Source organism: Sturnus vulgaris, chromosome 1 (genome assembly GCF_052056855.1).
Source record: "Sturnus vulgaris isolate bStuVul1 chromosome 1, bStuVul1.hap1, whole genome shotgun sequence".
Lineage (NCBI taxonomy): Eukaryota > Metazoa > Chordata > Aves > Passeriformes > Sturnidae > Sturnus > Sturnus vulgaris.
In genome coordinates this window covers 134,716,661-134,729,206 of record NC_142243.1, presented here as the reverse complement: position 1 = coordinate 134,729,206, position 12,546 = coordinate 134,716,661, and the positions used below count along the sequence as shown (strand labels likewise).

At 41.2% G+C, this 12,546-nt stretch overlaps 1 protein-coding gene across 1 annotated transcript in view; it reads left to right on the top strand.

Moving 5' to 3' along the window:
• NIPAL2 (NIPA like domain containing 2) overlaps positions 1-9,131 on the top strand; it is a 66,111-nt gene extending 56,980 nt beyond the window's left edge. Inside the window, exons 8-12 of the mRNA XM_088163609.1 lie at positions 773-908; positions 3,247-3,335; positions 5,134-5,197; positions 6,512-6,606; positions 6,913-9,131. Coding sequence (XP_088019735.1) covers positions 773-908; positions 3,247-3,335; positions 5,134-5,197; positions 6,512-6,606; positions 6,913-7,007 — 479 coding nt within the window. The 3' untranslated portion in view covers positions 7,008-9,131. The remainder of the gene's footprint in view (positions 1-772; positions 909-3,246; positions 3,336-5,133; positions 5,198-6,511; positions 6,607-6,912) is intronic.
• Positions 9,132-12,546: the final 3,415 nt, after the last annotated feature.

Here is a 12,546-nt window from a genome sequence, read left to right as displayed (position 1 = left end):
CTTAGCTAAACTCTCAGCCCCTCTTCTAAAAGATTTGTCTTGCAAAACCTCTCTGAACTGGTGACATGTATTAAAACCATTGCCTGCTGTCTAAAATTTGTTTGTGGTGATGCAATGATACTGATTAAATGGATTGACAACTCACTACTGAAATACTCTTTCTGTGGGATAAATCCAGTAAATGGTCTCAAGAGCCTGGCCCTTGAAATGAAGTGCAGACTCCTGTGTTGTTTGTCTGCTCTTCATGTATATATAACACATGGGGAGAGTTTGGTGCTTTGGGATGTGATCCCAGAAGTCAGCTTTGTCCAGCTCCTGTTTTAGAAGAGAAATCCTGAGGGTGATGAGTTATTTGAGGCTGCCAGTGACACATGCAGGCTGCTATAAAGAGGCATCCTGACTGCTTTGAACAGATAACCAGACCTCTCAGATGTCTCTTGAATACTGAAACATGGGCTCCAAATTAGCTGAATAAAGTTACATGTGGAAGATGTGGAGGCTGTTGTGCCACCTTCAACTGAGAGTCCAGTGTGCTAAAAAGACTTAAAGGCAAAACACACAGCATACTTGGATTGAAGGCCACTGAACTTAGACAGCAGCTTAGCAAGCATTTATAAAACCATACACTCGTTTTAGGTGCCCAGTCCTTCCTCAGTCTTATTTAAAGTGATCAGACCTGTGGCTCTGACCTGGATCCTTGTCCTCCATCACTGATATGCTGGTCACTGCTAATCTGAGTCCTGCCCTGCTAATCTCTTCCTTTCCCTTTCAGCATCACTGACTGTCATTGCTGTTAAGGCTGTGTCCAGCATGATAGCACTTTCTGTGAAGGGGAAAATGCAGCTCACTTACTCTGTTTTCTATATCATGAGTGTTTTAATGGCAACTTCTTGTGCTTTCCAAATCAAGTAAGTGAGATTCTACTTACCTACTAACCTTCATACATGTTTTATCTGACAGTTTTATTTGGTACTGATAGTGATTTCTGATACAAGTTGCATTTTAAGGCAACATATTCTGGCAGAGCCTTGACAGATGCATAAATTGCCTCCAGCTGGTTGTATTACTTATTTAAACTTTATTTCTTAGTTTATCATTGATTGTTATGGACACCACCTCCTCTCATTATCACCTTCAGCAAGGTCTTCCCAAATTTAGTTGCCTAGTTTTGGCACAGGTCTTAACACACTAAGTGAAATTTATGCTTATGTAGTCATTTTGGTGTTACTTTTAAAGTCTTTATTGCTGAATAATCTAATGGCCATGTTTACCCTCGTTATTCATGTCTGTTCCCCTGCTTTATGGCCCCAGTCAGACTGAAGAAGAGAGTTTATCCCAACTTTCTCCCTTCCTCTATTAAATCTGCAGTGTTGCATTTTGCTGTCCTGTATGACTGTACCTTTCAAGTTTCCCCTGCAGGCCTCTGGTCTGTGAAGTGACTGGTTTATGCTGCCTTTGCAGATTGCTGGGGGTGGCAGCATGGTAAAATATGTCTTGCAGCTGAACAGAGTCTGTTCCCTTTCTGCCTGTCCCTCTGCTTCTGGTGCTGATAGCAGCCTTCACTAATCTCATCTAGACTGCTCCAGTGTGAGCCTGAGTAGTTACTTGCATGATTATTTTCCGGTAGAAAAGCCAACCCAGCTTTTTCATGGCAGAACACACCATTCCCATGTGGAATCAGAAAGTCCATGCATTATTGTGCACTGACTCTCCATGGCTGAATCAGGAACTCCCCTGTAACAGATTATAAAGTGATTTACATCCAGCTTGTCTTTGCTGGGAGAACAGCTCTGGGCATTTGCAATAGGAAATAAGAGCTTGGTAAATAAGAAGCTCCTGAATTAGCCTCTCCAACTTGTAATTGTTTTCGTTCTTTCTTTTGCCAGCCAAAATTAAAGCAGAAGTGAAACGTGCCCATTTCATTCCCTGGGCTCAGTGTCCCTTTCTGTCTACTCTTTTGGATGCATTTTCTAACACGGACAGAGCTGTCAGTCTAGATTTTTCATTTTGTTTTCTCTCTTACTTTATTTGACTGTCATTCATTAGCTGAGAACAGCCTGTGCTGCAACAATCTCCTGGATCCAACACTGGGCCTTGCTATCACTGTTTTAGTCCCTGTGACCAAGTTTGTTGCAAATGGGAGAAAATAATGAGGTGTTTTCAATGACTTCAAAATCCTGACTATCCTGTGGATATGTAGGATTTCTTTATTTTTAAAGCACCATGGAGACTGTTCAACAGTTGCTAAAATAACCACGCAATTATTTTAATGGCTAAAACAGATCCAAGCTTGGATTTTTACTGTGCACATATATTGCGCCAGTGAAATGTTCAAGTGTGGTTCTTTTTACAGGCTTGAATATACTTTGCAGACTCCTGATTTTTCTCTCTGAAATGACCATTCACATAACAGAGTATCTACAGGTGCATCCACAATGTCAGCTCATGATTCATCACTCTATGGGTGAATGTTGATAGCTGTAGTCTCTGTACAAGTGGGTTAATTGCTTTGCCTTTTTGCAGATTGTGCAGGCTGCTCCATGGCCAGTGTCTCATTCCTGCAGGTCTGTGTGCAATGTATGCTCCTGTGGTCCTGCACACTCTTGCTCATGATTCTGGTGAGAGTTCACGTTGCCTTTCTGAAGAGCAGGGCAGAGTTTCCAACCCAAGGAGCACAAGCTTGAAGCACCTTCCTGGACAGAGTGTTTCTGGGGCGTGATTACATAGATAAACATACAAATAGGTGTTTCAGGCAAGCTGGATTGAGCAGAAGCAGCACTGTGGACTTCAGCAAGGTGAAACAGTTCCTACAAGAACTCAAATGTTCATGTCCCTGATGCCAATATACCCTTACACAACCTGTTTGAATTAGAGCAACTTGTCCCTGGCTGCTTGCAGGCAGCACTGCTTCCAAGAACCAATGCAGATCATAAGCAATAATACCCTAGCATTCCTGCCTTATCTGTGGCAGACAAAAGTTTTCCAGCAATGCTTCAAAAATAAGTCCATTGAGAGCCTATGGCAAGAAGAATCCATGCCAACCTTCTTGCTTTCACTTATTCATTTGTACTCTGCAGAGTCAAAACCAGAAAGCAAATTCAATATGTGTATGCTGTCCTGGGGCTACTTGCTGTTGTGGTAAGAAATGGTCACACTTTTTGTTAAACTGACAAGAAATGGCTTAACCTGACTTAAAGTGCAAGGAACCTCCTGTAGGCATGAGATGCAATAATCCTTATCTTGCAGGTTCTTGAATCAAGCAATGCATCTGTATGAAGCAACAGCTGTTGTCCCCATTAATTTTGTGCTCTTCACCACCAGTGCCATCATTTCAGGTTTGTTTCTGACCTTCTTCCTCTACAGAAAGATTTTTTAAACATCAGATTTTCAAGAACAGTAACCCTGTGAACAGGAACCCAAACCAGTCATATTTGTTTTCACAGAAAGAAGTTTTTCCTAAGTCATAGGTGTTTAAGTTGTAAAAAACAAATAAGTTCACAACTTTTTAAACAAAATAAATGGCAGGATGTTAGAACTGGATCACTTTAAGGTCCATCCCAATGCAAATCATTCTATAATTCTATAAAAATAATCAAATTCTAACCTTTCCAAAATAGATATGTGTGATTTACTGTACCTTCCTAGCTTACTAGAAGTACCTGCATTTATCCTACCCTCATACTGACATCCAATAAATGCATTTACCATGTGCACACCAGTCTCTCCCTATGCAAACTGGTGGAGTAATTTTAACAGCCTGGCAAACTACTCAAATGACAACCAGCTGTGCTTCATAGTAGTTAGCGTATATTCCATTTCAGAAGGTGGAATTCTGGGTTAAGTGAAGGAAATAAAATGACTACAAAAACTTTTTAAGCATTTAACATTTTATTCTGGGTGAGAACTTTGAACTCAGCATTGTTAAAGAGGGACTGCAAATCTTGGAAATGGTGTGCAGTGTAAGAACATGAGCTGGGAGGACGACTAAGATGCTGTATCAGCAATGAGCCAAAATGATCATGTTGTTAGAACATTTATGACTCATTTTAACACACACTGGGGGCTTTCCTGTCATTGCTGTGCAGGAGTTTCTCATGCAGAGCTGCCATTAATGAGAAGGGGAGTTAGCTTCACGCACAGATTGCCTCAACACCTGTGTTAGAAGAGACCTACATTTTGTGACCAAGAGGAAACTTGTGCCAAAAGGGGGTTGTGTTCCTGTGACCATATGGGGAATTTGGCTTGGTGCCTCTTTAAAAGATCAAGTACCTATTCAGGAATGGCTTAATAGCTTTGAGAGTGGATACACATGCATTTGCACCAGGTTAGTTAAACCAGTGTAGGGCTTAGAAGAACAGCCTCTGCTGAATCTTGCTGGGGTGCTCATAGAAGGTACCTGCTCTCATGATTCCCCCATCCCCAGTTACAGCCTTTGAAGACACAGTCACACTTCAGCTGCACTGGGTCCCACTCTGGTGTTTCTAAGCAGAGCTGTGCTCATCAGTGGTTTAAAGCTAATATACTTGGCTGTTAATAGGGGCAGCTGAGATCCAGATACACATCTGGTTCTGTCACCTCCACTACAGAGGTGCTAATTCCTGGAAGAGGGGTGACCAGAAAGAGCTAGTGATCCCTTCAGCCAGAAAGATTTGGCAAACTTGGCCGCTGGAGCCTTTCACTTGATGTAAACATCAGGGACACAGTTAGTTATTGAAAATCTGTTCCCAATTGGAGTTAAGATGTCCACATGATCTGCTGGAGTAGCTTAACGAAGCCCATGAAGAACCTCCTAGCTGTATTGGTATGTCTCTGCTTGTGGATAACACCTTGAGTTTGATCTGCACAGAAATTGTTGCTGACAATGCAAAAGATACCTGCATCTGTGCAATTACTAACCCAGCACATGTTCCACCCTGATTGACTAAATCTTCTCCAGTCCTATGCAGTATCTTGAGAAAACCTAGATTATGGAATATAGGACATAAAGTGAACACATCACAATGTGTATTAATACCTTATTTGGGACTTTTTTGTTCCACTTAAGCATGACACTTCTCTTGACCCTCCCAGCTGTAATTCATATCACTTGGAAGCCAGTCAAGATCTGCAATTCTTGTTTCTGTCACATTCCAGGGGTCATATTTTATCGGGAATTCCAAAGTGCAGCTTTACTGAACGTGTTCATGTTTCTGTTTGGGTAAGTGTATCAGCCTAAAATCTGCACTAAGGTTTGTATTGAAACAGCATTGCCTTGTGGAATCTCTTCTTTTCTCAGTAAGAAGAAACCCGCCTTGTTATTAAAGTATTATGGAATAGCCATTATAGTAGGATAAAAAAAACATTAAAGGAAAGATTGATGTCTGTGCTTTGGGAGTTTGGAGGCCTGGTTTTGAATCCAAATATGTAAAAATGTGAGACACTTGTGAACTACTAATCTCGTGATGGAATGAAAAACCAGCATCATGTGTTCCTCCAGCAGGGAGGAGAAGTCACTGCTCTCCACCAAATAGCAAATTCTAGGGGTGCTTTTACAGCTGTGAGACATCTCCTCCGATGATACCTTCCTCTCGTGTGTCTGGCTGTTTTTTTCTGCCCCTAGGCATGGGCAATTATATGAGCTGCTTGCCTACAAGGCAGTACTGTATTAACTCTCCCCCATCTTCCTGTGTCAAGAAAGGCACAGCATGCCATGGAAAACTTCAGAGCATGCTAAATAGCCTTTTGAAGAATGGCCTAGGTGTTGTGAGAGCAGAAACCTTCTGCTGGCTATCAGCACCACAACAACTTCTGGGAGAGGTGACAATTATAATAATGGGCACGAAATGTTTGAATGATCTCCTAGAACTGCTGTATGTGTCTTGCCACAGTGCTGTCAAATAAATGGGGCTGATAGCTACAGACATCTTCATCTTCTGCAGCTGGGCTGGAGTAGGTGCACACAGCCACTATCTTGTCTGACTGCTGGAAAAGAGACAAAAGAATGGAGATGAGCAGCCATGTATTTGGCAGATAGGAACTGGGGGTTGTGTGTCCAACACACAGCAGATAGAAGATGTGTCCAGCCATAGCAGTTTTTCATTGCTCCTGGCTTACAGCCTGCCCCTGAGACACACAATCAAATGAGAAAAACAACAGAGGTGTCGACTGTCCACAGCTAGACTGAGTTGTTAATGAAATAGCACATGCTAGAATGCTAGCTTGGTTGCCCTGTGAAGATTTGCTCAGGGGTTCAAATGTTGAGGTCTCACACTCACAGGCACCTGATTAGCTATATATTGCTGGAAGTGTAATTTTGGCTGTGGAGCCTTTGGAACTAATAATAAAGCTTCAGGAGGCAAAAACTAGACTGAATGAAGCCCAAAATAAATTTATAGAGCTGCCAGGAAGAAGTGTTTCTTTATAAACTCAGCAACTTGGGTTTGGAAGTCTTGAAAAAGAATTAGGGAAAGAAATTCTCATCTCAGATGCAGTGAACTGTTTCTAATGATACTATGCCACTGTTATTTTGCAGGTGTCTCCTATCTTTCCTTGGTGTGATTATAATTGCAAGAAATAAAAAAGAGGAGTATTTACAAATTCATTTTATTGACTGTGGACATATTCCTGGTAAGTAGGACTTTTTTCCTGTCTTTCTTTAAATGAGGTATCAGATAATGGGATGACTTAGGAGAATTGAGTCACAGAAGTGCTCTAGTCACATTTAATAAATATACTGTTCCCTTAATTTCTATTCCTGTTCCCAACAGATTTTTCAAAGAATTTTTCAAGGTTTTTCCAAGCTATTGTTACAACCAGTCAAATGAAAACAATGATTACTGGAGCAAAGAATGTTTAAATGATGGATTGGTGGGGAATTTATTAAAATTCTTCATGGAGTTGTTGTTTTTTCCTTCTCTCACCACATTTTCTTAGGGCAAAAACTGACAGGCAAAGTACAACCAGATTCTCACAGTTCATGCTATGGCACACTGAATAAGGAAGATGACTCGGTGAAAAGGCAAAGCTGAAAGAAGAAAGCACTTTACATGCCAAGTAACAGGAGGAACACCAGTGGAACAAGGATCAGTAGCACCTTTTTATTGAACGTATTCAAGTATACATTGAACTCCTGTATGTAGATGAGTCATGGAATTATTTAATCCTAATTAATTTATCCCATGATTGTACCGCATGTGTTCTAAAGATAAAGGAAGCCTTAACAAAAAACAAATAACCATGAATGAAATTGAATATTCTCCTAGCATCAATGCCTCTTGAGGACATTTTTGGAGTTTTAATTGCTTTTAGATGCAATGAGCACAGAACAGGATTATAAAAATTCCCCTTTGGAACCCCTCAGATCTATATAAATGTTTAAAGACAAAGGTGAAAAATCAGAATTTTCGTAAGTGATTTCAAAGTTTTCTGCTATATATATATATAATCCTTTTAAACATTTTCCTTCCTGTTCAGGAGTCAAAACTGTGAGCTTATATGCAGTAGATGCAAATACATGCGGTAGACACAAATACAAAAAAGATTTTTGTATTGTTTGTAGAAGAACAATCCTGATTATCTCCTACCATCAGATTAATTCTCTTATCTTCCAAGGAAATCAGTGCTTGTGTGAGGAGTGGGAAGACAGTGTTTGCCATAAATACAGGCACGTGGGCACATGCACATATTTGAGGTGCCCAGGCAAGGCAGGACTAGGGTACTGTACTTGACATTTTACATCCTTCCAGAGGAGTCCTGTGCACTGGGCTGGACTGGGCTGGACTCTACAGTCTCTTAGCATAGTCTGGTCTGAGTTTTAGCTTTTATTTTCAGCAGAAGAAGGTTTTAGTGAAGAAAAGGCATAGTTCTACAGAGAAAGTGAGGTAGCAAAAGTCCCTCTCTTGATATGTCTTGGAAAAATACCCCTAAAAAAGTAGGACAAGTCCTGTTACCACTGATAATTCTGCATGAGCAAAGGCTGTAAAAAACAGGACCACAAAGAGTCACAGCAACTGTACAATTTCCCCTTCATTAAATGGCTGTGTCTCCACACTGATTTGAAGAGCCAACAGTGATGGGATCAATGACAGTACAGGCTTTGTGTTCAGATTTGGGACGTCTTGGTGTCTCTCCATCCCAGTGCCCCATCAAAGAAGCTTCTTCTAGGCATTAATCATGGATGCACTTATCCCTGCATGGCAGTATTGATCTACCTCAGGCAGCACAGTGGGGGTTGGTCACATCTTCTGCATAAACAAATGAAAGTGCTCTTGAAAAATGTTCATGTCTTGTTTTAGGATTGAATTAATCTGCAGTAATGGGAAGGGGCCATAGACTGTGTGCATTTCTTTTCAGGTCTATTTTTTTTCTCAAATAATTGTTTATTTAGATTTTAAATTGTTAATTTAGTTGAAGAGCCATAAGACAGTTTCATTTCAAATGCTGCAAAGCACACATAGAGCTGCAGTATTTCGTGTGCAGCAATGTCCCAGGAGCTATGGCATTTAGGGCCTCGTGTAGCTGTTTATCAATATGGGTCTTTTCCAGCTGACACAGGACAAGACTCTGTGTCTGCACCAACTGCTTGGCTTGGCCTTCCTTTCCCACCTAACATCTTGAGTTCAAGTTTTTAAAGATTAAAATTTTTTAAAAAGCACGTGACTTTTACAGGCTTTCTCCAGGGAGTAAGGACATGCCTGTCTTTCTTTTGTAAGTCAAATTTAAGCTGCTTTCTAAGTCTCAAGTGAGAGTATATGCTGAAGATGGAAATAAGAGGTCTACAGGTTTTCATTCTGTGACCTGGGAAACGAATGGGTGAAAGGATTTGGTGTTGCTTTTTTAAATGATTGGCCTTGGGCATCTTTCCAAAATTTGTTTCCATGGCTCAGGAGGGCTGCAGGAGGTAATAAAGTTACCAGGTGTGGGATTTTCGCTTTAAAGCAAGAAATCAAATGTAAAAATCTGTGGCAAAGTTATTTATTTTAAATTACTGTATTTCTTCTTGAACAATAGTTTTGTTTTTTTCTTCCTATGGGTTTATTAAAAAAATTATAAGGTTAAAATATTTTATTTTAACTCTAGTGTTTTTCAAAATAATTTGTGGACCAAAACACTAGTAGAAATTATGTGCAATTAAAAGTTGTGATTTGACATGATCTTTGAGATGTTAATATATTCCAACTAATTAGTGTATTACAGGATTGGAAAAACTCAGTTATGAAAATTCATTGCTGCTCTGCCAAGAAACGACATGACTTGTTTCAAGAATCAGTTTCTAATCAATGTTATTTTCAGATTCTGCTTGACATACTTAGGTTGCAAACACCACAGACAAACGCCTGCTAAAGGAAAAGCCTTTGCACTGGAATTAAAAAAAAAAAAAAAAGCCCTTCTCCTTAATAATGAGTTATTTTCTTGTAGTGGTTTTCCTGACATCAAAAATATGGGCCAGATAATAAACTGCAAAACTTGTGCTTCAGACTGAATTTTCCTGAACAGATCCTCCATGGGATCTGCAGAAATCAAACCAGGAGAAGTGTGGTAGGCAGGCAGTGTCTCACATGGTTCCTCAGGCTCCAGCTTGGGATTTTTGACAGAGCAGGACCAGCAGGACTCATTTAGTGCTTGTTCCATTGCTGGTCACGCTGCAGCAAGAGATGAAGTGTTCACTGGCCATGGGCCTGGAAATGGGAGCTCTGCAGAGGAGCGAGACTGTTTCATTGTTGCCGTAAAATATCAGGATGCATTTACCAACAGTTTCAGCTGGCAAAAAATAAACAAAGTTTGGACTGGACGTGTCTGTTTGCCCCTGGGAGGGGCCTGGTGTTCACCTGGCAGGATGATTGCCTGCCACTCGCCCCAGCTCAGCTTTTGGCAGACTCATATTCTGCGTGTAAGGGCACTGGTCACCTAAAACCAAAGGAAAGAGGCTGAACTTTATTAGGGTTTGAGTTTCTGTGCTCTGAAGCTGTGGTTTCATGCACCTGGCAAGCTGCTTGAGTGGATCAGCATTGCCAAAAGGCTCATCCTCTTCTTCCTGGCTGTGAGGTCCTGTGGCTTCCTGTGGCCAGTTCAGCTCACCCCTTCTGCAAAAGCATCTGCATCCTTCTCCTTGCTGGGGCAGCTCTCTGAAGTGACCAAGCCTGGCTGCCTGGAACGTATGATGGGACAGATGTGAAAAGGAGGAGAGGGAGTGAGACCTCTCTTGCTTCGAGGGAACTGTAATAACATTTCTGTCCTTCTGAGGAGATTTTCTATATAGCAAGCATTATGCTAAGATCACTCTTCTTGTATCACCATGGCCCAAATGCAGCTGAGAGCTTCCTGAAGCTCTTTTAAGTGCCACACTCACTGGCTTGTGTATACAGAGTGATGAGTGGCCCTAAGTGGGACTGGGATGGGCAGATTGTGGCAACCAGCAGTGTCCCAAGGTCAGCTAAAAGCCTGGACACATGTCTGACTGTAAATGATTTTAAGGGCTAATTTTTTTATTTTCAGTGACTGTTTGCAGTAAGGTGCATAAAAAGTGCTGGAAGAATGGACTGAAAAGTCTTCTATACTCAAACTGTTCTCACCCATGCAAGGTCTCCTTCTAGCCCTCTTTATACAGGACTGATGGTTGCTTGCAGAGAAAAATGTTTCCTTTTATAACACTGGGATGCAGATGATTAGACTGAGCTGTCTGTCAGCGTGCCCTTTTGTTACTGTCCTCCGAGGCTTGACATTTTCCTTGTTCAAATTTGTTTGTTCATTCCTTCTGCAGAAATCAGCTGGACTGTGTTAGCAAATAGCTGAAAGGAGATAGAGGCTAAGTACCATAATTATTATTGGAGAGCCAAGCTGGAAGATTTACAAACCAAGGCCACTTCAGGAGCAAAAGATACAGAAATGTTTAGTGCTCTCGATTCTCAGGAGTTGGATAAATCCTGAGTTTGTGATGTTTTTGGGTTCTGGGATAGAGTCAGGGACATCAGTGAATAAATAGTGATTTCATGTAATTTTCTTGTGGTTTTAGTTTGGGTTCTGTTTTTTTATTTATTTCCCACCAGTTTGGGAGTTAAGGATGACTATTCTCTGCCTAGAGAGGAAATACGACATTTCCTTGGCAGATGGGAGATGTTTCAACCTTTTGAAGCTGGGAAATTTGTAGAGGCACCTCCCAAGCACCTGACTGATGTAACCCTTTAGTTATAGCATAAAAGGAGGCAGCACTGGCAAATACATCACTACATATTAAGCACTCCTGGCCATGTAGGAAGGATCCTTGTTCTTTTGCCATGTGTTCAATCTGTTCAGAGCACATGTAGCCGATCTGGGCCCTGAGGCTGCACATAAATACATTTTTGAGACATGCTAAATGGGATGCCTTGAGCATCATATCAATGCCTCTTGGGCATGCACTGTCTTTCATGCAGAGCTCTTGCTGGGTCTTCCCTATAGGGAATTAGATTGTGTGATAACTATGCAGCACAGAATTGCTCTGATAAGAAGATACAGTACTACCAGAATGTTCCCATGACCTGGGAAGTGTTTATAGATAGAGTGCCCAGCAAGGAAGTTGTGTAAACCTGCAGTCTTGGATTACATTCCCTTTACTTTCTGATTACCACTAGAGTAAGCATGGACAGTTTTGGTATCCACAGAAGCAGAATTATTAGCACAAGAATCTCCAGGCCTAAGTAAAGGATTAGGTGGCTGCTGAGTAGGATTTTTATTTAATCTAAATCCCAGTTTTGCAGTTAGGCCCCTAAAGCTTGTTCAAGACTTTCAAAGAGCATTTCATAGTACAAATCTCCATCAGTATTTTGGTTGCTAATGGACTCAGGCATCAGTCCCAGGGGACTCTGTGTCAGCTCACAAGGTAGCAATGAGAGGGACATTGTTGGGCAGCAGTCTCAGAAACGTATTGTGGTGGCAGGAAAGTTTTGCATGAACCCAGAGAAAGGACTCCAGGGGACCAGTAGTGTACAGTGGTCTCCTGGGCTCCTTTTTGATAGTGTCAACAAGGCACTTGTTGACAGTTTTCAAACTACAGCTACTGTAAAGGAATGATTAAACAGGTGGTGCTAACACTGACTGCTTTACATGAAGTCAATATATCACTCTAGTCCATGGCACTAATACCTTAACCATGAAAAGTGGCCTGTGGCCATTGATGAAGGAGCCAATTTCTGTACTTTGCTAAATCACTTTGGGAAAAATAGAAATGATTGATTTAAGCCTCCAGCACAAACATGGACTTGCCAGCTCTCCAGTTGAAGATTTCCACTCTTGGAATAGGCATTGCCTTGCCTAGATGAAATCTTTAGAGTCTGCTGCCAGGTCTTTTGCCAGAATCATTAAACTGCTTGAAGTAACAGCACTGTCATTTGTCTTCCATTTGATAGCTTGTGGGCATAAATCCAGAGCAGCATGAGCACAAGATCAGAAGTTTTCTCTCCATTTGAAAAAAAAAAAAATTAAGTTTTTCCTGGGTTTCAATAGCATGTGTACCAGGTGCAAAGCTTTATGCTGTCTAATGCTCTCCAATGCCCTCAGCCAAGAGTAGGAGAGAATGCTTGCATGGCACAG